This window comes from Felis catus, chromosome B4 (genome assembly GCF_018350175.1).
Source record: "Felis catus isolate Fca126 chromosome B4, F.catus_Fca126_mat1.0, whole genome shotgun sequence".
NCBI classification, from domain to species: domain Eukaryota; kingdom Metazoa; phylum Chordata; class Mammalia; order Carnivora; family Felidae; genus Felis; species Felis catus.
In genome coordinates, this window is record NC_058374.1 from 132,900,254 (window position 1) to 132,924,862 (window position 24,609).

The 24,609-nt window shown below is 55.6% G+C and overlaps 4 protein-coding genes across 7 annotated transcripts in view; 2 read left to right on the top strand and 2 right to left on the bottom strand.

Moving 5' to 3' along the window:
• The first annotated feature begins 1,770 nt into the window (after window positions 1–1,770).
• On the top strand, window positions 1,771–3,891 carry ATF4 (activating transcription factor 4). Its single transcript, XM_003989275.6, has 3 exons — window positions 1,771–1,968; window positions 2,571–2,891; window positions 2,978–3,891. The coding sequence occupies exons 2-3, from the start codon at window positions 2,663–2,665 to the stop codon at window positions 3,805–3,807; spliced, it is 1,059 nt and encodes a 352-aa protein (XP_003989324.2). The 5' UTR covers window positions 1,771–1,968; window positions 2,571–2,662; the 3' UTR covers window positions 3,808–3,891.
• A 1,315-nt stretch (window positions 3,892–5,206) lies between these two features.
• LOC102901054 lies at window positions 5,207–10,756 on the bottom strand. Of its 3 annotated transcripts, none has more exons than XR_002160110.3 (5): window positions 9,991–10,756; window positions 9,708–9,890; window positions 9,352–9,599; window positions 8,384–9,024; window positions 5,207–7,511 (listed from the first exon to the last, which is right to left on the bottom strand). XR_002160110.3 is itself a non-coding variant. In XM_019835612.3 (4 exons), exons 1-4 carry the CDS (start codon window positions 10,226–10,228, stop codon window positions 8,437–8,439), a joined length of 1,260 nt encoding a protein of 419 aa, XP_019691171.2. In that variant the 5' UTR covers window positions 10,229–10,756; the 3' UTR covers window positions 5,207–8,436. The 3 variants fall into 3 exon arrangements, 1 of the variants encoding a protein (XP_019691171.2); XR_002160109.3 differs by having other exon boundaries at window positions 9,352–9,602; XM_019835612.3 differs by having other exon boundaries at window positions 5,207–9,024; window positions 9,352–9,602.
• A 140-nt stretch (window positions 10,757–10,896) lies between these two features.
• On the bottom strand, window positions 10,897–14,173 carry RPS19BP1 (ribosomal protein S19 binding protein 1). Its single transcript, XM_011284230.3, has 4 exons — window positions 14,023–14,173; window positions 13,709–13,837; window positions 11,724–11,821; window positions 10,897–11,417 (listed from the first exon to the last, which is right to left on the bottom strand). The coding sequence occupies exons 1-4, from the start codon at window positions 14,072–14,074 to the stop codon at window positions 11,283–11,285; spliced, it is 414 nt and encodes a 137-aa protein (XP_011282532.1). The 5' UTR covers window positions 14,075–14,173; the 3' UTR covers window positions 10,897–11,282.
• Window positions 14,174–14,330: 157 nt separating this feature from the next.
• Window positions 14,331–24,609, top strand: part of CACNA1I (calcium voltage-gated channel subunit alpha1 I) — a 137,495-nt gene continuing 127,216 nt past the window's right edge. The window contains exons 1-2 of one of the 2 annotated variants that reach the window (XM_045062392.1): window positions 14,331–14,489; window positions 16,996–17,125. The gene's annotated coding sequence lies outside the window, so the exon portion shown is untranslated. Of the gene's footprint in view, window positions 14,490–15,414; window positions 16,903–16,995; window positions 17,126–24,609 lie in introns of those variants that run through there. The other variant, XM_045062391.1, reaches the window with a different exon arrangement.

Here is a 24,609-nt window from a genome sequence, read left to right on the forward strand (position 1 = left end):
AATAATAGTAATAACCATTTGTTGAGCATTTATCAGCACTTTGCTCAATGCTTTCCATACATAATCTTACTTCATTCTAAGCATAAAGATACTCATCATTAGCCTCATTTCACAGATGAGGAAACTGGCTCAGCAAGGATAACTTGCGTAACCAAAATGTCTCAGCCACTAAATGGAAGAGCCAGGATCCTTTTGGAGTTGCCTCTAAAATCTGTCTTCTAAGCCCTAACCCGTACTGCCTCCACGGAAAGCTGTGTGGCTTTGGGCCACACACCTCATCGCATTAGTTCGGTTTGCTGTTGTAAAGAAATCGTTGGGCTAGGCTGAATCAAAGCAGTGAATGGACAAGGACAGCGCTCCCCACATTTTTTGACCTCACAGCCTTGCTACAGATAATTCTATGGCCCACCGAAATGGAGGCAGAAACTTAAGGTTTCTGCCCCCACAGGGCCTGACTGGGGAAGGGGACTGGAGGATGGTGAAGAGCTTTCTTGGCACTCTTCGTAGCTCCCCAATAGAGAGCAAAATGCAAGCCCTACCCTGGACCGCTGCTTCCGAACACAGGAACCCTCCTGCCCAAGCGGGCGTGGGTTTTCAAGCTTCTCTCATTAGCGGCATTAGGGGGACTTGCTGAGAAGTGGTTAGGTTACACCGGGCAGTCGCAGAATTGGGCGTTAACTGACAGTGACAGATACCAGTTTAATAAAATCTCTTGGGGCAACTGCATCTGCATAAACCAAAAGAAGTTCCCTTGTGATGGACTGAATACTTTTAATAGAATAGCAAACATTTTAGCAGGTTGGGTAGGTAAAAATACCTTAAACTGGGCTATAGATTATGCATCTTCCCGCCTGGACTTGAGAGTTGACAGTAAGGATGCAGAGTTGGCCCTGTATGGTAGGTGGGCACGAAACATTTGAGATCCCGACCGAGGTCGTCTGCCCTTTCAGCTACTTAAGGCCTTGCATATGGTGGAAATGCACACGAAATGCCACTTCCTTTCCCCTAATTTCATGTAGGGCCTGCAACTGGATGCTAATTCGGAGATTCACTGAGGGGGGCAGGAAGGGGCCACACGAGTTCCGGCCTGTCGTCACCATTGAACGCTCTAGATCGGGGAAGGAGCCGGCGCAGCCACGGGCCGCTACGTGTGCGCAGAGTTGCGGAAGCCACTGCAGCGGGAATTAACCGAGACTGGCCCACCGAGAACAGACTCCAGCAGCGGGAACCTCACTCACCACTCCGCCCCTTCCCGCTCAGACCTGGGCTCTCTCAGTGAGAAGCCCTCCCACCTCGGGCTCAGAGCCAATAGAAAATCGAGATATATATGACTCACCATGTCTAACCAATCAGCTCGAAGCTCGCTCTCCGCCAACATCTCGCGCGACAACCAAGCGGCCTCGAACCTCACAATAAAAGCCTTCCTTGGGCAGAAAGACTTCTCTCCCCGCCCCCGAAGCTAACACCGGAAACGAGGTGTGTCTGAAGAATCCCTCCGCGCTCTCCGGCGCCAGAGGGGAAAGTGACTCTTTGATCTTAGTTGCCGTGTAAAGTAGTGCGCCCTTTTCCTTTCTTGAGACTCTAAAAATAATTCACATTCTTTTCACAGCTACCTTCTGGACATAAAATTCGTAGGTTGGAGATAGTAGGGGCGTCGGAGGGGCGAAAATGAATGGGTAGGAGGCGTGGGTCACGTGACCGGAGCGGAAGGATATGCCCTGTGATGCGTCCTCATAGAGGCAAAGTCTATAAAGGACCCACGGCCGGCGGGCCGCGGCCATTTCTCTCCCTCCCGCCTATAAATGTAGAGCTCCTGTGCGAGTGCGCGTTCTCCCTCCTCCGCTCCCCCGGGTCCGCGGCCGCCATGGCGTATTAGAGGCAGCAGTGCCTGCGGCAGCATTGGCCTTTGCAGCGGCGGCAGCAGCACCAGGCTCTGCAGCGGCACCCCCCAGCGGCTTAAGCCATGGCGTAAGTATCGGGGCCGGGCCGCTCTGGCCGTGCTCCCGCGGGTCGGCGAGGGCATTCGGCTCGCTTGGGCGCGGCCTGCGGCCGGCGGCGTCCCAGAGGGGGAAGCGGTTTTACGAGCGCCCGAGACGCGTGACCCCTGTTTGGGTGTCCCCGAGACGCCGACGCTTCTGGGTTGGGGGAGCGCGCCCCGTCCCCGGGGATAGAAGTCCTCGACGACCCTGGCCTCCGTTTCAGGGGCGCGTCCCCGTCCGGCTCCCAGCAAAACGTGGCAGGAGCCAAGATGGCGGCGGGGCAGGGCGGTGGCGCGGTGTGAGTCATGGGCGGGTGTGGGCGGGGCCGGCGGCCCAGGCCGTATTTGGACTTGAGGATGGCGCGCCTTCCTCTGGCGGCCGGTAGAGGGACGGCCCAGCCCCGAGGGCGTCCATCTTGTGCGGCTTGACCGGGCGGCGAGGAAGGTGGACGCGATGGCTCTGAGGCCACGTGTTCCCGATTCTCTGCTGCCGAGTGGAATTCTAGTTTGGCCAGTCTCCCTCCAGGATGAAAAGATGAAGTTGTGGGACCGGCTGGTCTCTAGTGGGCCTTGGTTTCTGGTTTCTTTTCAGGCTTTTCACGGCATCCAGCAGCAGCGTTGCTGTAACCGACAAAGACCTCTTCGAATCAAGCACATTCCTCGATTCCAGTAAAGTCCCGCGACATGGCCGAGATGATGAGCTTCCTGAGCAGCGAGGTGTTGGGGGGGGACTTGATGTCCCCCTTCGACCAGTCGGGTTTGGGGGCTGAAGTAAGCCTAGGTCTCTTAGACGATTACCTGGAGGTGGCCAAGCACTTCAAACCTCATGGGTTCTCCAGCGACAAGGCTAAGGCGGGCTCCTCCGAATGGCTGGCTGTGGATGGGTTGGTCAGTGCCTCAGACAACGGCAAGGGTGAGTGGGAGTCCTTTGCCTGCCGGTGGGACCTGAGCGTCGGGCTTGCTGCCTTGTGTATCTGACTCCTTTTCGATCTTTTGCAGAGGATGCCTTCTCCGGGACAGATTGGATGGTGGAGAAAATGGATCTGAAGGAGTTTGATTCTGGTTCTCTGTTCAATATAGATGACCTGGAAACCATGCCAGATGAGCTTTTGGCCACTTTGGATGACACGTGTGATCTCTTTGACCCCCTAGTCCAGGAGACGAATAAGGAGCCCCCCCAGACCATGAACCCAATTGGCCATCTCCCAGAAAGTTTACCCAAAACAGACCAGGTTGCCCCTTTTACCTTCCTGCAACCTCTTTCTCTCTTCCCAGGGGCCCTGTCCTCCACTCCAGATCATTCCTTTAGTTTAGAGCTACGCAGTGAGGTGGATATCTCTGAAGGAGATAGAAAGCCAGACTCTACTGCTTACATTCTCATGATCCCTCAGTGCATAAAGGAGGAGGATGCCCCCTCAGATAATGATAGTGGCATCTGTATGAGTCCTGAGTCCTACCTGGGGTCCCCCCAGCATAGCCCCTCGACTTCGAGGGGCTCTCCAAGTAAGAGCCAGCTGTCTCCATGTTCCCTCTGTGGTTCTGCCCACCCCAAACCCTATGATCCTCCTGGAGAGAAAACGGCAGCAAAAGTAAAGGTGGAGAAGTTGGATAAGAAGCTGAAAAAAATGGAGCAGAACAAGACCGCAGCCACTAGGTACCGCCAGAAGAAGAGGGCGGAGCAAGAGGCCCTTACTGGCGAGTGTAAAGAGCTAGAAAAGAAGAACGAGGCTCTGAAAGAGAGGGCAGACTCTCTGGCCAAGGAGATCCAGTATCTGAAAGATTTGATAGAAGAGGTCCGAAAGGCCAGGGAGAAGAAAAGGGTCCCCTAGTTGGGGTTGTCAGTGGAGTATGTGCTTGTACATAGGCTTGTGCTGCAGCTGTGTGTTGTAATAAATTATTTTGTAGTGAAAGTACTTCTGTGAGTTGTGCTTGCTTTCTGATCTCTGGTAAGGCAGCCTTACCGACCTTGGCCTGGCAGTTGTGATCACCCCGGAGGGAGGGATTGGTTCAACCTCGTTGGACTTAGAGCCCCCTGCAGTAGGCTGCTGGGTGTTTTTCTCGTGTGGGGTTCAGGCCAAAGAGCTTTACCCTGAGGGAGCTCGTGGCCAGGAGGTACAGCCTGGCTTCTGCCTCCTGCAGAGTTGTGATCTGTCCTTAAGTGCCCAGATAAGGACTGCCTGAGTCAAAGTTTCTCTTCTTTTACATATCTGTAGAGGCCTCTTCCCAGATCTCAGAGAAATGGGTCTTTGGCTTTTGCTGGGAGTTGAGGACCGACCTGTAGCTTGAAGTTCCTGGCCAGAGCTGGGCTCTAAGGCTGCCAGATGTCGGGACAGTACCAGGAAGCCACACTACGCAACTTGGATTTCTCAAGTCTGAGAAATCATCCTTTGTCTGGAGTCCATCCTGGTCAGGTCACCTCATCTTGTGTGTCTTGTGGGTCTAGCTCTTCAGGGAGGGAGCCTTGGTTTTTATCTCCATGGCAGTGTTTGAGCCCTTAATGTGTATTCTCAGTTCTGTGATAACCCAAAGGGAAACCGGTGCATGAAGGAGCATCAGGCTCTTAAACCTGTTTTGCCCCTTGAGTTTGGAACTGGGTGTGTGTGCAAGGGGAGGGGAGGTCCGTGTTTCCCTGATTTTCCCAACACCTAGTGTTGGAATACGACCAATGACCCAAATGGGAACATTACTCTGAGGCATGGGGTGGGGGCCTGGTACAGGTCTTACACCTTGAGGTGGTAGAGATCCCACAAAGCTGTGGGTCTCTCCCCACAGTTTACTCTGCAGGGACCACCCATCTAGGTATTAGTATCACAGACAAGATCCCATCCCCACCCCCAGCCCCATTTAAGCAGCTTAACTGCAGCTAAATATGTGGGGATTTACTGGTTGAACAGCATCCACTCAGCTTCACACATTGAGGTTACAAAAACTAAGTTCTATTCAAGAATTTTTTTAAAGACCGCAGAGGAGCTTAAACTCAGCAATTGTGAGATCATAACTTAGGCCAAAGTGGGACGGAAGTTGGATGTTCAACCCACTGAGCCACTCAGGCGTCCCTAAAATGCCTGTTTTTTTGTTGTTTTTGTTTTTGTTTTTAAGTTTTTCTTTTAATGTTTGTTTTTGAGAAAGTGTGTGTGAGAGCAGGGGAGGGGCAGAGAGGGACACAGAATCCAAAGCAGGCTCCAGGCTCCCAAGCTTGTCCGCACAGAACCTGATGTGGGGCTCGAATCCACACACTGAGATCGTGACCTAAGCCAAAGTCTGACGCTTAACCGACTGAGCCATCCAGGCGCCCCTAAGATGTCTTAAAAGATTTTTGAGCTGGGTGGCTTGGATAGGTGTCCGACTTGATTTCAGCTCAGGTGGTAATCTCCCAGTTTGTGGGTTTGAGACCCTAATTGGGCTCTGCACTAACAACACAGCTATTTATTTCAAAATAAATAAAACTAAAAAAATTAGATCTTAATCTCCACACCCAACGTGGGGTTTGAATTCCCAACTCTGAGGTCAAGAGTCCACCCAGGCGCCCCCAAAAAGTTTTTCATAAGGATTACCTCTTCCCCACTTCACAGATGTGGGAACCATGACTTAGGGAGGTTGAGTAACATCCCCCGCTACCAGGTGGATTCAAATCCAGGCAGTCTGACTCCACAGAATGTTTTTAAACGGTATGGCTCCGTAATTCCTTGTAGGAAGGATTATAGGGGGACCCCGGACACTTGTCTTAAACTGGGAGTTCAGAGAAAGCGTGTGTGGGTGCTAAGGTGGTGTGCCACAGATCACAAACGTGGAGGCTTTGTTAAGATAACACCCATTGTCCACGTGGATCATCCCTGGTGGCTTTGGGAAGGAGCTGGAGGAGAGTGGGGAGCCTACAGCCATTGCCAAAGGCCCCCACATGAGGACAGCTGTCACCTGTGACCCCTGCTCTATGCCTCACTTCAGCTTTGTGACCTTACAGTTTTTAAATCCGAGACGGGAAATAAGAATCTATGACTACAAGTGCTTCCTTCTATCTACCCCCAACAGTATCTTACGCTTTGTATGACTGGGCAGCTGCCCCAGCCTGGGGCATGTGGGGTGGGACAGGAGGGGGACACGGAGAGTTGAGAGGAGGTGAGAGAGACCACAGCCCTGGAAGTGACCCAGCCACCTTGTCACATCCAGTGCCAGTGAGATCCTCTGTCCTTGGAGACAGTGACCCACTCCCCCATTTGACTGAAGGGAAACCTTTCCCTGGGGTGCCCTGAAGGGCAGTGCAGACTAAAGGCTTAAGGCCAGGATGCTGGGCTATGCCCCTTCCCAGGCCCCTGTAGCTAAAGACTCCTCAAACCACAAAAGACAGGGATGGGGTGGGCAGCAAAGGCCCCTGTAGAGTCTGTAGGCTCAGACCAGGGACCATGCTCGGACTTTGCCCTCCTTCACTCTTTGCTGTGCTCCAGCCATAAGGGCCTTCCTGCATCTTTCTGCTAAGCTCATGCCTCCCTCAGGCCCTTTGCACTTGCTGTAAACTCTGCCTGCAAGATTTTTCCAGAGCTCCTTCCCTCTCTCATGCAGGTCTCATATGTCATCCCAGAGGCCTTCCAAGAGGACTCTGCAAATGTCCCAGCCCCTCTGCCTTAACTGTTATTTTCCATGACCCTACCTATTTCCTATTCCCCAACTACAGTGTAAGTTCTCCGATGGCAGAGATCTTGCTGTCTTGTTCATTTCTGTATTTCCAGGACCCATGACAGTGCCTGGCACGTAATAATGATTACTGCTAATAGTCACTGAGAGTTCTGACGCTTGGCACTGAGAGCTTTGCGGTTATTGGCTCATAATCCTCATTAGGAGCTGTGAGGAGGATCTGATGATCATGCCTTTTTAATTTATTTTTTTAATTTTTTTTTTAACGTTTATTTATTTTTGAGACAGAGAGAGACAGATCATGAACGGGGGAGGGTCAGAGAGAGGGAGACACAGAATCTGAAACAGGCCCCAGGCTCCGAGCTGTCAGCACAGAGCCCGACGCGGGGCTCGAACTCACAGACCGCGAGATCATGACCTTGCCCGAAGCCGGCCGCTCAACCGACTGAGCTACCCAGGCGCCCCAATCGTGCCTTTTTTAATGAGGTGAGGCTGCAGGTGGATGCTGGTCCAGGGGCAGCTGGTATAGACAATGACTGAGGCCTGTACAGATAGGCCACGTGGGGTCTCAGTGCTAGAGGGACCCACACGGAGGGGTGCGGGGCAGGGGGCGGAATTGAGGCCGAATCTAGCCCCAGGGCTGGGCTCTACCGTGGTGCGGTGGGGGTGGGGTGCTCCTGGTTCAGCTCCAAGCCCTCTGCTGCCTGTACCGAGGCAGGAGCCACTCAGCTCTCGGCATTGCCACCTGTTTCGCCCCTAGGATGAGGCCGCAAGTGCTGGAGATCAGGGAACGGCCTTCGTGTTTCTCTGCAACTATTCACGAGCCCCCACCGTGGGCTAGACGTTGTCCTGGATGCCGAGGATTCAGTGGTGAGGAAAACAGACCCAAGTCTCTGCTCTCGTTCTGGTGAGGGAGACCGCCAGTAAGGATAAAACACCTAGTGGCACCTGGCTGGCTCAGTCGGTGGGGCATGCGACTCTTGATCTCAGGGTTTTAAGTTTGAACTCCACACTGGGTGTAGAAATTACTTAAAATCTTAAAGTGAGACATGTGACGCTAGATGGCCGTGGGGCAGGCTGAGTACTCAGGTCGGGGGATCTGCCCGTAAGATGGGTGTTTAGGGAGGCAAAGCTGGCAGGAGATGAGGGAGGGAGTGAGGGACCCAGGGGGTCGGGGGGGAGGGCTGCCTGCAGCGGGGGACAGGCACAGGGTACAGGGCCTAGTAGCCCTGACGGGACTTGAGAGTCTCCTCTGTGTGACCTGGGGAGTCCCTGCAGCAGGAGTGATACACTGGTTGCCATTTCAAGAGGTCCCTCTGATGGCCTGAGAGTGGCAGGTGGGCAGGAAAAGAGGAGGGGGCTGGGGTCAGTACGGGTGAGAGAGGAGAGCTGGTCAGGGCCTGGATAGATTCTGAAGCTCAAGGTAGTCAGCCTCCGACGAGGGGTGTGAGAGAGGGGACTAAATGGCAGCTGAGCAACTGGAAGGGTGGTTTCCGTTTCCCGAGACAGAGAAAACCAGGGGAGGAGCAGGGTTTTCATTTCAGCCCCTGGATGCTGGCAGAGGACGTGTTCAGCCTCGGCGCGCCTCTTTGACATGCAGGTGGGGACGGTGGGGAGACTTAGAGGGCCGGAGACCAGGAGGGAGTCCAGCTGGAGACAGAAAGCCTCCCTCCCACCCCCAGTAGCGGCCCTAGGAGGCAGCACACCCGCACCGGGCACCACACGGCGAGGGGAAGGTGGCTCAGTCTGGTGGGAGGACGGCAGGTGGATGCTTACACGGGGTAGACAGTGACAGCTCCAGGACCAGGACTGTGTGAGGCTGGGTGACCTCAGTGGAAGGAGCAGGGACTCTTGGGTGGGAGGTCACAGCAGGCTGCCTGGAGGGATGGGTGTCTGTCCTGGCCTTCAAAGGATTGGAAAATTGTGGATGTAGATGGGAAGGCACCCCAAGAAAGCCGGCCCAGCAAACTCACGAATGGGCCCATGATAGTAGTGCCACAGTCCCACCTCCCTCTCCAAGAGGGCTCCCTGCCCCGGCTCTGCCAGAGGAAGTCCCCTGATGGGGACCCACCCGGCTCCTGCTGAACCCAGCCCTCTGTCCTCACAAGCTCCGGGCAGGCCTGTGGCTGGGCCCTAGCGAGGCTCCACGTGGCAGTCCTGCCCCACTCCCACCTGGCCCCTGGGCCAACCCTTCCAGTCATCAAGGAGCAGGAAGTGTGGACGGGGCTCAAACAGCCTACCCCACTGTGGAAACCACAGGTAGCCTTGGCTGGGGCCCTCCCCCTGGTCACGTGAGTTCCTGCAACTTTGCTCAGCCTGGTCCCCCTAAACCACGCGAGACACAATTGCTTCCAGGCGCTTTGTATCTGCTCACAATGTCTCAACTGGGGAAGGCCTCCTCCTCTGGGTCTGCAGTCCTGGTGGGAATGTGGCAACTCAGCGTCCTCTTGTTTGAGCCCTGTCCCTTCCTTTTCCAGCTGATGTCAGCCACCGGGTCCTGGAGCTGCACCCCCCCCATCGGTGACTTCTGCACGCACACCCGCCCCCCCCCCCCAACCCACGGTGGCACATCCTCGCTTCCCCAGTGCCTCTACCAGCCTCTCCTGGGCCCTCTGCCACCTCCTGACCACTGGTACCAAAACTGGCCAGGGTGACCGTTAGATCCCAGAGTCCTCTCCTGACCTGCTGGCCCAGAATCTCAGCGGTGAGCACTAGCTTGGTCACTCAGGAGCACGGACACCCACCTCACTAGGGCCACGTGGCCCAGGTGAAACAACTGCCGGAAAGCCCACGGGCAGAGAAGCAGCAGAACCCCGGCTCTCGTGCCTGCAAAGTCCCTGCCGTAGAGCCAGGCCAGTCGCTCGATACCTGGAAACTGGAAACAGGGCACCCGAGGGTGCCTGTGGAACAGTGGGTGTGTCCTTGTCAGCTCCTCTTCCCAGGGAGCGTGAGCACGTGAGTGCTTGCACAGCTGAGCCAGCTTCTTGCCGAGCTGCTGAAAAGATGAAGGGAGGGGGTCTGCAAGGGTATCCAAGTTCGTCTCCCTCTCTCCACATAGGGGTCATTAAAGCTCAGCAGGCAGGAGTGAGAATTTGAATACCCGTCTTCCCCTTCTTTGAAACCAGCTCATTTGAGGAAAAGTGGGTTGATAAGGGTTTGGAGTAACGGCACCCTCCTCTCTGGGCCTCCTGGGTGGATGGTCTGCTTCCTGCTGCTGGGATGAAGGCCACCTGCACACAGGACAGGCTCCAGCTCTGCTTCAGGCAGGTCTGCAGGCCCCCTTCTGTCCCCAGGTAGGATGGAAAGCCAGTTAACAACCAAGAACAGACCCCCGGGGCATGTGTGTGGGGTGTGGAACCCTCTCTCCTCTGGACAGAACCTACTTTGGGTTGGCAGACTGTGGGTCCCCAGCTGGCCCAGCCACAGGGGGCCTCCTGAAGTCCTCTGCTGGACGTGACCTCTGGGGCCCTGTTTGTAGGGCGGAGAGTCAGATGGAGCTGCCCAGGGCATCCAGGGCCCTCTTCCCCACGAGGCCCGCAACCCCTCCACGGAGAGGCTCCTGGACTTCCAGGACTGGTCTCCTCCACCCTGAAGACCCAGCTGGTCGGTACATCCACTCATTCATGCTCAGTCAACACGCATGCGCCTGCCAGGAACGGTCCCCAGCCTGCCCTTTCATGGTGGTGTGGACCCAGCCCCATCTTCCCGCTTGGGCACAGACCTCAGTGTGATGCTCTGTTTCTTGAGCTCACCTTCTGAGTTGCCCCCCAAAAGAGCACAAGCCTTGGGCAACAGGGCAGCTGCACTCCCACTGCCCGAAACCCCGAGTCAGCTGCTATGGGTGCTACTTTTTCTCAAGGGCTCCCTTGTCAGCTGTGGCTGCCACCTTCAGGGGAGGGGGCTCCTCTTGGGCACATCAGCAGATGCTGGGTGAGTTGCTCTCCGCTGCGGGGGAGGGGGCACCTGCACTGGGGCTGGACTGCAGAACTTTTTGAAAAATTTATTTGAGAGAGAGAGAGAGTGGGGGAGAGGGGCAGAGGGAGAGAGACTCTTAAGCAGGCTCCCCATGCTCAGCACGCAGCCCAACACGGGGCTCAATCCCATGACCCTGGGATCATGACCTGAGCTGAGATCAAGAGTCAGAAGCTCAAGAGACTGAGCCACCCCTGCGGCCCCGGACTGGAGGGCTTGTGACCCGGAGCTCTAAGAACCATGGGAGATGGGGACAGGCCCCTTGGTGACAGAAGACTGGGAGACACCACCCGAGGCAGATCAGCAGCACACACGGCTCTCAGGTCCCCGTTTATTAGAGCCCGGAAGCCTGCCCAGCAGCCCTCCTGCTACTCCTAGAGGTGTGGTCCTGGGGGCCTAGTGACTGGCTTCTCCAGAGCAAACAGCCCAGAGGCCCTCCTCGGGCCAAAGCAAAGGAAACAGTCAGACATGTTATCTGGCAGGTAGACGGCCCCCTCCTGCAGAAGTCAGCTGTGCTCTGAGTGCGTATCCTCCCCAGGGCTTCCAGCTCACCGTCTCCTTTCTAGCCACCCTGCCCTGGCTCTAGCCCCCAGGCTTCATTGTGCCAGGCCGGCGGCTTGGCAGGGTCCTGGGGCCAGCAGAGGCTGTGAGGTCAGAGGAGGAGACGGGCTGAGTGCCTTTCCCGCTGCGTCCTCCTGGGAGCCTAGCTGCCGAAGTATTCCTGCTGGAACTTCTGGAAGTCTTCCTCAGTGAACACGGTGCCCTCAGCCTTCTTCTTCTTCTTCGTCTTGGCCACAGGTCGGTCACAGGCCTTGCGGCCCCGGTTCTGGCGCACAATCTAGGAATGTGGGGGAGTCAGGATCCCCGGGTGGTGACTCTTGGCGCATGAGGGACTGCCCCTTGGAGCCGCACAGCCTGGTACAGCTGACCAAGTGCCTTGCTCTCAACGGGCTCTCACGCTGTCCTGGGAGGCGGGGCACACCACTTCCACTTACAGAGAAGCAAACTGGGGCCCACGAGGGGGACAGGGGAGTAAGGCCAGGCCCAGCCTCCCAGCAGCCCTGCTCTGCTCCGCGCTCCGGGCAGGGACTCCCATGGCTCTCCTCGCCCAGGTTCCTCCCCGCGGCCCACCCCTCTGACAAACCTGCTGGGTGACTGACTCAGCCACTGTGCTTCTTGCACTGGTCATAAACTTCAGGTTTACTCCGAGGTAGCTTTGACACTCTCGCTTCTGGAACTCAGCTGTGGAGGGCAGGCGGACAGGAATCATTTCTGATGTACTCCCTTGGGGGCCTCGGGGTCCCCTCCTGATATCTCCTCCCCACCCCCTGTACCAGCCATACCAGAGGCCCTGTGTCCCCTCCCTAGGTTACCCCAACATCCCGGGCTCTCCACACAGATCCCACTGGAAGCCCCCCACTGGCTCCCAGATGCTCAAGTGACTTGTTCAACAAATAAGGCCCGAGCATTTACTGTGTATCAGACACTGTTCTAGGTGCAGGGCATACAGCAGAAAACAGAACGGAACTCCTGCCCTCGTGGAGCTTACGTTCCAGAGCGAAGAGACACGGTACACAAGGTAAACGGTATTTTAGAGCGGGATACGCATCATGAAGAAAAACAGCACAGTAAAGACAAATGAGAAATGCCAAGGGTGGAGGACCGGGATTCTAAATAGGAGGGTCTCGGCAGGCCTCACTGAAGTGACGTTTTAGCAAATGCTGGAGGCAGAGTGTATGGACATCTGGGGAAGAGCATTCTAGGTAGAGGGAACAGGCCGCGCGAAGAACCCGAAGAAGTGTGGTCCATGTGTTCGGAGCACAGAAAATGGCTGGCGTGGGGAGCAGGACACGAAGCTGGAGAGGGGGCAGACCACGCGGGACCTCACTGGGCACCAAGTCTGATGGAAGCCACCAGAGGGTGAGGGGCAGAGGACAGACAGGTCCGACTTACATCACAGGATCACTCTGGCCACTGTGCCGAGAACAAGATTACTGGGTGCGGTGGTGGTGGGGAGGGGGGATGGACGTTAAGAGGTGGTTGAAATAACCCAGGCGAGAGACGACGCAGCTCACACCAAGGTGGCCGTCACAGAGGTTCTTTAGCTTGGTCACTGAGGCTCGAGAGTCCCCTCATCATCAGTTATGCACAGTGACAGGTTGGGGGGACAAGGGCTGGGATAAATAAAGGAGGTGACCTCTGGCACCCTACACGCCTCTTTCACACCAACATCGGTGGCGCTCAAACGCGGCTCACTTTCCTGCCTCCACGCTTTTGTGCATGCGGTTTCCTGCTTGGAATTCACAGCTCTGTCAACAATCACTTGAACATCTTTTATATACCGGGCCCCAGGGGTTCAAAGACACACTAGGAACTCACCAAGCCCTGCCACAGATCAGAATACCCCACCATCCAGCCCACGCCCGTCCCTCCCCACGTCTGTTCGTCTCCTTAAGGGGAATCGTATCCCCCAGGATCCTCTACTACAAACTAGGCTCTGTTCTTGGTGTCTCCCTCTTCCTCCATCCTCCTTGCAGCCAATTCACCACTGAAGCTCATCAATGCTCCCCCCCCCCCCCCAACTGTCCCTGCACCATCGCAGTTGCCCAGGCCACACTGCCTCCCTCTGAACCGAGTAGGGGAGAGCAAATCTCTGGAGACCCACTGCCTGGTTACTACCTGTACCATCTGGACAGGTGTCTGTTTCTGCATCTGAACACTGGGGTAACGACAGTACTGACCTCACAGGGTTGTGCAAGGAATCAAGCGAGCGAACGTTTATTTATACAGGGTTTAGAACAGCACCAGGCCCACAGAATATTAACTGTTTTGTTAGGCGCTCCCACCTCTGACCCTTGTTCACAATGTCATTACCAGACTTCTTTCTTGAAAATTCTCAAAGTAACTAACTTCCTCCAAACTCCGCATGAGCGATTTTCTCTAGAGCACTCTTCCCCCCTCGCCTCGCTCTTACACTCTCCGGGAAGATGCGTTTCGTTCCTCTCCGTATTCCCAGGATCCCGCCCCGCGCCCGGCGCACACCAGGTGTTCCAGAAATGCCTGGCGAAACTTTCAAGCTCGGCCTCAAGCGCTTCCTCCTCCAGGGTGCCGCCCCCCTCCCGAGCTCACCAAGCGCAGACTTGGGCACCTTTCCCTTGGCCGAGTTCCGCAGTTTCTGGGCTTGGGTAGCCTTCGCTTTCCGGGTCCGCTTCACCGGAGCCCCGCTCGGCTTGGCCTGGCCTGGCGCGGCCTGGGGGGCTGCAGGGGAAGAGGGAGAGGCATGCACCCGGGTCGGAGGGCGCGCAGGGTTTCCATCGCACCGGGGCCAAGCCTGGCTGGGATCGTTCCGTACCCTCGGGGATCCAGCCCGCCGGCCCCGCCGCCCCCGCCGCCCCCGCCGCCCCTCCGCCCGCGCTGCACGGCCCCGGCCGGACCCTCCTCACCCTCTGGCGCCCCCAGCAGCTCTAGGCCCCGCCGCAGCAGGGCCGCGGACATAGCTACACTCAGCTCCGCCCACACGCTCACACTACTTCCGCCTTGGCCTCCCTGAGCTTCTCCGCGGAAACTCGAGCGAGAACAGAGGTTCCGGGGTGGGCGGGCGGAAGTGCCCGCCTGCCTTAGGACGCATGCGTTAGGGGTTGCCACTTTACTACTGAGAGGAAATAGGGGCGGGAACCGGAGGCGGGGCCGACTTGCAGAAGGACGCATTTGTTGTCCAATCCCAATCCAACCATCCCTTTGCGCACAAGGCCACGCCTCCTCCCAGAAGCCGTCCTAAACCAGCCCAGGCTGGTTGGTCCAGCCTCCCGCGTCCTGTAGCTCCGTGGTGGGTGAGGTCCGGGGCGGAGCGGAGTGTTCCGACTATATTTTTTCTGAAAAAGGAAAAGTGTGCAAGGGGAGTATTTTTCAGGTACTTCAACCAAAGCAGCATATCTGCCAGGTCGAGTATGGCATGAAAAACTGTCTTCCATTAAGTCAGACGTTAAAAGACATTTGCAAATATGCAAAACCGTATCAGTGTTTTCCCGCGATTTTGTTTTGCTTTGGAAAATACGACTGTTTTCCTTAGAAATATTTACTTAACATAAAGCAGTGAAAAAGAGCATTTCTGACAACGTCACTGGGCCAAGGGTCCCCCACGTCCTTTTATTTGTAACATGTAATGAGTTTGCTCTTGTTTTTTTAAAACAATTTATTTACTAAATTGTAAAAATTAAAAATTTCTCAGTTTTAGTTTCTAATATGATAACTATCAATAGGTATTTACACATGGAAAAGCTGTTTGGGATCCTGATTTTTGTTTGTTTGTTTGTTTGTTTGTTTGTTTTAACAGCAGGCAAAAGTTTAATAAAGTATAAGACCAGAATAGTAGGAAAGCTCTCTTTACAGAGAGGGGACGTTTGAAAGAGAATACCCCTGGGATCCTGAAATTGTTTAAGAGTGTTAAAGACTTCCTGCGACCAGGGTACCCGTGTGGCTCAGCCGGTTAAGCCTCCAACTCCTGGTTCATGGGATGGAACCTGGTTCGTGGGATCAAGCCATGTGGGGCTCTGTGCTGAGAGCGTGGAGTCTGTTTGGGAGTCTCCTCTGTGCCCCTCCTCTGGCTCACACACTCTCTCAAAATTAAAAAAAAAAAAAAAAAAAAAAAAAAAAAAAAAGACTTTGAGACCAAAAAGTTTGAGAACTTCTAGCCTAGACACTACTCTTTTTTTTTTTAATTTTTTTAAATTTAATGTTTGTTTATTTGAGAGAGAGAGAGAGAAAGAGAGTGAGCCGGGAAAAGGCAGAGAGAGGAGGCGACACAGAATTCGACGCAGGCTCCAGGCTGTGAGTGGTCAGCACAGAGCCTGATGCAGGACTCGAACTCATGAATCATGAGATCGTGACCGGAGCTGAAATTGGATGTTTAACCGACTGAGCCACCCAGGCGCCCCAAGATGTTACTCTTCTTACAGTGCCTGTTCACAGCTCCATCTGGGGTGGCTGCGACTAGGTAGCTCCCTGGGTCCCTTTGGTTCCGCATCAGCAGGTGAGCTGAGCAGCAGCGAGCCCAGCACCCCCGCTCAGACTCCACTGGCAGCACCCATCATCCCCACACCGGCTCTCACCTCTCCTGGAGCAGTACCCCCACTGCCTTCCCCCTCTGAGGAGGAGGAGGAGGGGCTGAGGGCCCCGGTGCGGGACCTGGAGGAGAAACTGGAGACCCCGTGGTTGAAACAGGCGGAAGACAAGGCAAAGCTAAAAGAGCTGGAGACACATAAGATCCAGCTGGAGCAGGTGCAGGAATGGAAGAGCGAAATGCAGGAGCAGCAGGCGGTCCTCCAGGAGGCACGGAAGGAAGCCAAGGAGGCACGGGAGGCGAAGGGACGTTACTTCGATGAGCCGGCCGACCCTGCTGATGCCATCGAGGTGGCCACTGTGGACAAGGAGATGGCTGGAGCGGGCTGAGTCCCCGCAGCGGGAGGTGGAGGCATTGAAAGAACTTGTGGACGAGCTCAGCACGGACTTCGAGATCCTCAAGGCTGAGATTGAAGAGAAGGGCTCGGACGGGGCAGCGTCCAGTTACCAGCTCAAGCAGTTTGCGGGGCAGAACGCCCGCCTGAAGGGTGCCCTGGCGAGGGATCTTTCTTCCTCGGTGAAGCAGGAGCACGTGAAACTCCAGAAGCTCGTGGAAAAGAAGAACCAAGAGCTGGAAGCTGTGAGTCACCGGCGGGAGTGTCTGCAGGAGGAGCTGAGCCAGGCAGAGAGCACCAGCGATGAGCTCAGGGAGCACGCGGATGCTGCTCTGGGTGCCGAGGACGTGGTGGAGATGTTAACAGACCGGAACCTGAGTCTAGAAGAGAAAGGGCGAGAGTTGAGAGAGGCCGTGGGGGACTTGGAAGCGACGAACGAGATGATGCACGCCAGACAGAACCGGAGCTGCGGGGGCAGCTGGACGTGGTGGGCGCGGGTTCGGGAAGCCCAGGAGCATGAAGAGGCAGCCCGGGAGTTACTGTTGCAAACCATCGAGAAGTACCGCCAGCTGACCCGCCCACCTTCGGGACGTGAGTCGGGAACCGACAAACCGGCAAGAAGCATCTGTGGGGAGGCAGCAGCAGCTGCGCCCGGAGCCGTACTAGCCCAGTACCTGGCATGCAGAAGGCACTCAGTAAATGAGTGAATTTGGTTTGAGGGCCTTTCGTATGCCCTGTGCTGTTGCGTGGGGGATGGAGGTGACTTCGCTGGACCTTTCTGGATGCACCTCTCTGTCTAACCTCCATCAGCCAGTCCTGGAGGGAGAGAACATCTAAACGGATGTTAATGGCAGCAGACACTATGTCAAGGTGCTGTTCTAAGCGCTTTACCTTTAACTCCTTTCCCTCCCACTGCCCACGACTGACTCTGTGGTAGGAGCAACTGTTTCCCCTGTTTTACAGGTGAGGAAACAGTGGCACAAAGGGGCCGCAGAAGCTGTCCAGGTCACACGTGTTGATGTCTGAGCTGGGAATCAAGATTCGGAGCCTGGCCTGAGTGTGTGCCACAACCCTGCACCAGCCACCCAGGGGAGTAAGTGCTGTGGTGCTGGGGGCGGGGGGGGGGGTGGATTTGGGGGGGGGTGGCTGATGAGCCCACAGGATCAAGAAGCCTCTGGAGAAGGGGAGCTATTCATGTGGGAGGGGGGAGTCCCAGGCAGGAGGACCCCTTAGGGTACATTCTCTGGGACAGGAGTGCCCCCAGAGGAGTGACCGGGGAAGGGTGGTCTAATTGACATCAGACTCCATGAATTTGCCTTAAGGACCGTGGGGGGTCATGGAGCCCAGTTACACTGTCAGACAGGCTCGCTCTTTTCTGTTTCTAAAATAGGTAGGTTGTTTTCTTATGTTTGTGTTTGTTGTCTGTTTCCCCACCTATGCCCCGCAGTAAGCTCCACAAGGGCAGGAATCTTTGTTTTGTTCATGGTTATGGCTCTAGCTCCTGGAACATACAGTAAGCACTCCATAAATGAACCAATCAGATGGATGAGGGTTGAGTGTGGGACGCCTGTGGGAGGCTAGGTAGAGATGAGTAGATGATTGCGGGATGTGTGAGTCTGTCTCTCAGGAGGGCGAAGAACCAAGCTCTGTCGTATTCCTTTCTTCCTCCCAATCTGGGACAGTCAGCACACGGGTGTATTCCAATGTCCCAGCGAACAGGGGCGCTACAGGCCGGTGGTTTCCTATAGCGCCCTCGGTTCAGCGGGCTCTGGAGGGGCCAGACGGCCTCTTTGGCCACTAGGTGGCGCCGCAGGACAGCTTTCTTGCACCACGCGACGCCCGGCGATCCCGGCTGCTGCCGTCCAGGTTCGGGTTTCGGGTTTCGGGGTGGGAGTGTGGGGTCGGGGCACCCTTCGGCCTCAGCTGGTTCTTTGCAGCCAGCACCACATGGCTGCGGCTTCCGGCTGCCTCTGACTCGCGGCCTTCCGAGGCCAGGCTAGACACCCCTCGTGGGCCTGCTGAGGCCCTGGTCAGGTTGGGCCGGGCCACCATCCCCCGGCCCCCCCCCCCCCCCCGCCCCGCCACCTGGTTGGGGGATGGGGAGGGGTTGGGGAGGATGAGACCTAGCTCCGCAAAGGGGTGTACATGGCAGCAGGTGGGCTCTCACTGTTAGGAAGGCTACAGCCACCCTAGGTAGTCCCTTAATGGAGAGTGCCTCAGTTTCCTCATCTGTAAAATGGGATTTAGCCCCTAATATGGTGGGAGTGAGGAGGAACTGGTAAATTAATACGGGTAAGTCACCCAGAGCTGGGACTGGAGGTCAGCACCCAGCCACTGTTTGCAGGGGATATTACAGACATGCACTCCCATTCTGGGCGGGAAGGAGGTGCCCAGGAGGTTGCTGCCTTCCCGTGCCCGACCCTGTCTCCTTCCTCGCCTTCCTGAAACCAGCTTAACCTCACCAGGCCTCAGGGGGACCAAACGCTCAGAGGGAGGTAAGGTGTTCTGCAAGGTCACACGGCATTTAAAGAGCAGAAGCAGGACTAGAACCCAGGTCTCTGAATGCTGAGGAAGAGCGTGTGTGAGTATGTAGGAGTGTGAGTGTGTGCAAGTTTGAGTGTGTGTGTTGGGGGCGCCTGGCATCTTGGGCTTTGCTTTTGCTTCTTTCTTTCCATCTTCCTTCGGGCTCTATGTGTCTCTGTCTCCTTGCCCTGGTCTCTGGTTCTCGTCTTTCTCTCTGTGCCCCCGCCCTCTCTGTCTCAAAGTCCTCTCTCTTTCCATCTCTTCCTCCGTCACCCCCAGCCCCCAAGCTCCTGGCCTCTCTCCACCTTCAAATTGAAAACCCAAATGGAATTTCCAATTGCCTTTTCCGAGTGGTGATTGCCAGTCTCTGTGTGTCCAGCCCTCCCTTCTCTGTGCTGCCTGCCCGGAGTTATTGCTGTCCCTCCTCTCACCTCTGCCTCCCGACTCCTGCCCTCGGTGGCTTTGAAGTGTGTTTACCTGAGAGCTCCAGAGAGAATCCATTTCTGCCCTGTCTGGTTTTCGGTTGATGTGTGAGGGGGCTGCTTTCAGCCTCTGGTCTCCTCTGTCCCTCTCAGAGTCTCTCGGGCTTTCTTTTCTAAAAGGTGATAGCTTTGTCTCATTCCCTCCTGACCACGCTGTCATCAGGCAGTCACTCCTCTTCAGTTTCCCAGATCAAGGGCAGAGCTTGGAGGAGGGGCGTCCCCAGGGGTCGGAGGCAGACGCAGATGCTCCAGGTTCCACAGACTGGACTCACACAACTGTGTGCCTCCGAGCAAGCTACCTTCCGTCTCTGGGCCTGTTGCTTCCTCTGTGAATTGGGCTTTGAGAAGTATTGTCCAGCCCGCCTCCCAGGGCTGAGAGTGGGGAGGGCTTCAGAGCTTCCCGGTTCCTGGGTCCTGAGGTCTGGAGGGAGCTTGAGTTTGAGAGCCAGGCTGTGCAGATTCAAATTCTGGCTTTCCCACTCACTAGCTGTGTGACCTTGTGTAAGTCGCTTAACCTCTCTGTGCTTCGGTTTCCTCATCTGTGAATTGAATATAATAACGGTCCCTACCTTGTAAGTACTGTTGCAGTGAGGACTGAGTGCAAAGAGCTTAGGAAGGAAAACTGGGCACAGAGTAAGTGCCATATGTTTGTAAATAAATGATGGCCTTAGGTGCCAGCAGGGTGCTTGTGGGACCTGTGCCCACATCTGTGTGTAGGGCCTGCACGTGTATGTAGCCACCCGACCTCTGTGCTCTTGTGATCAGCACAAGGGGAGGTTTGACGCTACACAGAGTAATGCTCAAGAGCCCGGAGCCTGCAGGTCTGAGTTCAAATGCAACCTTTGTCACTTACCAGTGTGTGGCCTGGGGAGGCCACGTCACTTCTCTGAGCTTCGTGGGGTTTTTTGGGGGGACTGATGGTACCTCCCTCACAGGTCTGTTGAACCTAGGAGCCTGGCGGTGTGCAGACAGGGAGGTGGTTCCTGGTGAGTGAGGGGCCGGGTGATGTTCACACATTCGTTTTACACTCTTAGCAAATGCCCCTTGGTTTTATGACCCCAAGGTTTTCAGGGTTCAGGGTGGTGGCCCAGATACAGGCCCCAGGGACAGCAGCCCCATCCCGGGGTCCAGGCAGAGGCAGAGTGGATTCTTTTCAGTGATTTGAAAATATGAAATTTTTGGCACGACTGATTTTAAGAACTTAGTAGAGGGGCGCGTGGGTGGCTCTGTCGGTTCAGTGTCCAACTTCGGCTCAGGTCATGATCTCACGGTTTGTGGGTTCGAGCCCTGTGTCGGGCTCTGTGCTGACAGCTCAGAGCCTGGAGCCTGCTTCGGATTCTGTGTCTCCCTCTCCCTCTGTCCCTCCCCCGCTCACATTCTGTCTCTCTCTCTCAAAAATAAATAATAAAACATTAAAAGGGAAAAAACAAAGTTACAGGGAGAGGAAGGGATGAGCTTGGAAGACTCAGGGGAGGACTTGGGTGGCTGTCACCAAGCCGACACCCCTCCCCTAGCCAACTTGTACCCTGAGAACTCCCTAGCAGAGAGAGAGTCAGATGGTGGGGAGTCCCAGAGGCAGAATGAATGGAGCCCAGACTCTTGGGACTTGGCTGTACCGTGAGACCTTGAGTAAGTCCCTTCTCTGCTGGGGGGCGGGGCTTAGGGTCCCCCTGTGCGCAGTGGGTAAATAGTGGGAGGGAGTGTCGGGGCAGGGCTGGGGGGTGGTTTCTGGCTCCCCAGGGAATGGGGAGGGTTTGGTCCTTTCCAGCCTCAGCTTTTTAATTCTAATTACATCTCCATTAAAATGCAAATTTATAGGAAACACAGGATTGGAAGCCCTGTTGTCATGGCAACTGGAGACTGCTGTGGGGGGGGGGGTGGGAACTGGTCTCCATCTCCAGATCCTTCCTGACCAAGCTGGTACCTGTCCGGAGGCCCCCCTCCTCTCCCTCTCAAACTCAGCATCTCACGCACAGCTTGAGGGTCTCCTATGCTGAGGCTAGGTCTTCATGGTAGAGGAGCTGGGTAACTGCATGAATCATTTCCCTTTCTTGGCCTCAGTTTCCCCATCTGTGAATTGGGTCTACCATTATAGGCTTCTCTTGCAGGGTGAATCCTGGGGATTGAGTAAATTACCGTGTAGGAGGACATCAGGGAAAGGGGTCTGCCCTCCGGATGCAGTTCCAGGGTACTTGATGAAGGTACTGGACCCCTCCCCGTGTGGCTCTAGGTGTGCCCTGCCCTGGAGTTCTAGCGTCTGCTCCGTCCGTGAACAAGGAGCCCAAAGATGGTGTGGGGTGACCTTCCAGTGCTGTCCAGGCTCAGTTCTTCAGGCTGATGCTGCCCCGATACTAATCCTGTAGCCATGTGACTTGATACTGTTCTTTTCTTGCAAGGGAGACAGGGATACCTAAACAGTGAGGGGTGTGTGTGGGTCTTTCTGCCCTGACTGAATCTGAAAATAAGGGACAATAAAGAAGGGAAGGAAAAGAGAGCTGGCAAAAGAAGCAGGAAGGGACGAGTGTGTGGAGGAGGAAGGTGTTTCTCTTTTTGCCTCTGCTGCTAAGAAGCTCAGATCGCAGTGTGTGATTATTGCCTTGCTGCGATGTTATTTGTCACATTATCGTCTTACGCTGCTATATTATTCAACTGTAATAAGTGTTCGTTTTAACTTTCTAGTACGTTTAGCTCCTTTCCGTTCCCTAAATTATTTCTGATCTCTTATTGTACGTTTTAAGAAATCCTCTTTAGAAGTAGCTGGGAATATAAATCATAAATGAACAATTATGACAGAGAGACAGAGAACAAGCATGGGTTGTTCTGCACAAGCCTTTCAGCCCCTAACCCTCTGGGTGATTGCGGCCTTATGCTAAGTGCCAGGAGGGGAAGGCTGGGAGTGGTGAGGGGTCTGATGACTGAGTTTGAGGTCTTCGCACGAGGCCGGGGATAACCCGCCCCAGCAAGAACAAAGGTGGGGCTGAAGGGGATGATCTTGGCGGGGCCAGTTGTTGAACAAGATGGCGGCTCAGCGCCCAGAAGAGGCCAGAGAAGGTGCATTAATTCTCTTACGGATCATGACAGGAGAGTGCTGTGTGTTTACACCATCTCCCCCGCTTCTGCCGTGGCTTCTCTTGCAATTAGGCAGGGCCAGTTCTGGCTGATGAAATGTTGGTGGAGGGGATGACGCCACTCTGGGCCTGGCTTGGCTCTCGAAGGCATCCCTTGCGGTCTCCAGCTCATTTTTCTTGCTCCCACCACCTTGGTACAGTGTGCTGTGGGTGGCAGGGCACTATCCAGTTGGACTATGGCACATATAAGCAATAAACTACCGTTCTGTTAAAGTTCTGAGACCGCGCAGGATCTATTTGTTACGGCAGCATGGTCTAGGATACCCTGACGAATACACCTCCTGGTTCCTCTCCTAAGAGTCCCCCCAGGACCTCCCAGGAGGTTGAGCTGAGGCTCTGGGATGACCTGTGTCTGTAAGGGGCGGGCATGGAAGCAGAATCAGGAAGAGGAGGCTTTGTCATGGCTTCAGGGTCCTGTGTCTGCTCCCTCGTGAAAACCCCAGTCGGTCCCTGAGGTCTAGGCTTAAAGAATGAAGAGGACCTTGGGGCCTGGGCCTTGGCCCCTCTACTTCCAAGGCCACGAGCTTGAGGCCTGTGGGTTCCTGGGGCTTCGTCAACCACAGAGGAGGAAACCTGAGGGTCCCAAGATGACTTGTGGGGGGGGGGGCAGAGAGAAGAGCAAGGGTCAGAGGCTGGGGCTTTCTTCCCACCTCTGCTGTCCTTGCTGGCCGCCCAGGACAGTCAGCCCCTTTTAAGCCTCCTTTGCCAACCCAGAGAAAGCATGAAAATGTCCGAATCTGTTCAGCCCACACAGGTGGAGTTGAGGGTGCAGGGGGACAGGGGCTGGGCAGGTGGTAGTCACTTCTCTGGATCTCAGCCCCTGACTGGTGTGTCCTGAGAGGCCACATCTGGGTGAGGAGCCCTGGACCAGGAGTCAGCATGCAGCCAGAGGGGGATGGCAGGATGTCAGAGGAGGAAGCAAAGTTAGAGACTGTACTCAAGACGGGCCAGGTTGGTCCATCCCACCCCGGCCGGTCCAGCCCAGCCGGTGCTCCCCGAGTCTTTGCCCTGTGCCTGCCCTGTGCTGGTCTTTAGAGACGCAGAGAAGCATTCCTCTGTCCCCACCATCAAGGAGTCTGGTGGGAAGCCTGGCCAACAGTGACCCCTGAGTTGGTGTGATGAGGGCTGGCAGGCAGGAGGAAGAGAGGAGGGGAAGGAGGAGGGCAGGACTGGCTACATCTTCGTGGAGCCCAGTGCAAAATAAAAATGAGGGGCCTCTCGTTCAGCAGTTATTAAGACAATAACAGCCAAGCAGTAAACCAAGCAATGCAGCCTTTCTGTGTGCGGGAGGGTTGGAGGGGGACTGTGTGTGACTGCACCAGTCACGCCCCGGTGATGCTGTCCTGCCCGACGGCATGGGGAGCCTTGGGCCTTCAGCTTGGCTGGACAACCCCCACCGCACCCCAGTTACCATGGTGGCTTCCAGCTCCGCCTGTGGGGCCACATGGTCTGCTTCCGAGCCAGCTGGGACTAGAGGCCAGAGACTTGCCCTTGCCTGTGCCTCAGTTTCCTCATCTGCAAAATGGAAAGCATAACAGCACCCACCTTCAAGGGTTGTTGTGGGGATTCTGTGGGCCGATGCTCTGGTTAGGTCTGGAGTCTTGGGCCTGGGGCAGTAATCACTCCACAGATTTAAGTTACAGCCACCACCCCTCCCCCTCCTTCCTTGCTGCGTTTCTCCGCAGCGCTTCGCACTTTCTGGCTACCGAATGTTTTACTTCTTATTCTTATTTGTCTTCTTAATCACAGTCTAGGGACTGCAGGGCTTCTATATACCCTGTTCTCACCTATAGCTGCAGAGCCTCCAATGGTTTCCGCCTCTTAGCAGGTTCAAGCCGGATGTTTGTTGAATGAATGAGTGAATGTCAAACCATTTGTTTAGGTAAATAGTCATTACTGAGCACCCACTCCGTGCCAAAGATCTTCAGGGAATTCAGCCTGGGCGAGGTTTGAGGCACAAAGCGGAGCAGCAGGGTGGCAGTGTGTGTGAGAGGTCGGAAAGCCTGCAGGGGCATGTGGGGGAGCCCACTCAAGGTGGCCACAGACTCCAGGACAGGAAGAGGGGCTGAAAGGCTCAGTCTCAGTTGTCTGGCTGTAACCTGTCCCGGGGAGCTTGCTCTTTAGTGGGAAGAGTGTTCCCTAGCAAGATAGCCCTCAGATTTGGGAAGTTCTCCCTGAAGCTGGGTTGTCTGCCAGATTCTGTGCTCGAGTTCACATCCCCGGAATTGCCCAGAGGGAGGCACAGCCTGGTCTGAGGACAGTGGACCTTGGCAGCCTCGCGCCAAGAAGGAGTCCTAGAACGGCGCACCCCCCCCCCCCCCCCGCCCCTTGCTGGGGCACTGGCAGGGTGGACACCAGCAGGAGATGTCCTAATGCATCCTGGCAGCTGGATTCAACTCCTTTCCTGAGCAACAGGCACGAGGAGGACTGACTGGTGAATCCAC

What these genes read in the sequence shown, in the direction of transcription:
- ATF4 (XM_003989275.6), top strand. Translation starts at nt 2,663, where the DNA reads ATGGCCGAGATGATGAGCTTCCTGAGCAGCGAGGTGTTGGGGGGGGAC. An exon ending in TGCCTCAGACAACGGCAAGG is followed by an intron (nt 2,892 to 2,977) that starts GTGAGTGGGAGT and finishes GATCTTTTGCAG; the next exon opens with AGGATGCCTTCTCCGGGACA.
- LOC102901054 (XM_019835612.3), bottom strand. Translation starts at nt 10,228, where the DNA reads ATGAGTGGATGTACCGACCAGCTGGGTCTTCAGGGTGGAGGAGACCAG. An exon ending in CCACAGTCTGCCAACCCAAA is followed by an intron (nt 9,891 to 9,990) that starts GTAGGTTCTGTC and finishes ACCTGGGGACAG; the next exon opens with AAGGGGGCCTGCAGACCTGC. An exon ending in TTCAAAGAAGGGGAAGACGG is followed by an intron (nt 9,603 to 9,707) that starts GTATTCAAATTC and finishes TCATCTTTTCAG; the next exon opens with CAGCTCGGCAAGAAGCTGGC.
- RPS19BP1 (XM_011284230.3), bottom strand. Translation starts at nt 14,074, where the DNA reads ATGTCCGCGGCCCTGCTGCGGCGGGGCCTAGAGCTGCTGGGGGCGCCA. An exon ending in GCTGCTGGGGGCGCCAGAGG is followed by an intron (nt 13,838 to 14,022) that starts GTGAGGAGGGTC and finishes CTTCCCCTGCAG; the next exon opens with CCCCCCAGGCCGCGCCAGGC. An exon ending in CTGAGTCAGTCACCCAGCAG is followed by an intron (nt 11,418 to 11,723) that starts GTTTGTCAGAGG and finishes CCACATTCCTAG; the next exon opens with ATTGTGCGCCAGAACCGGGG.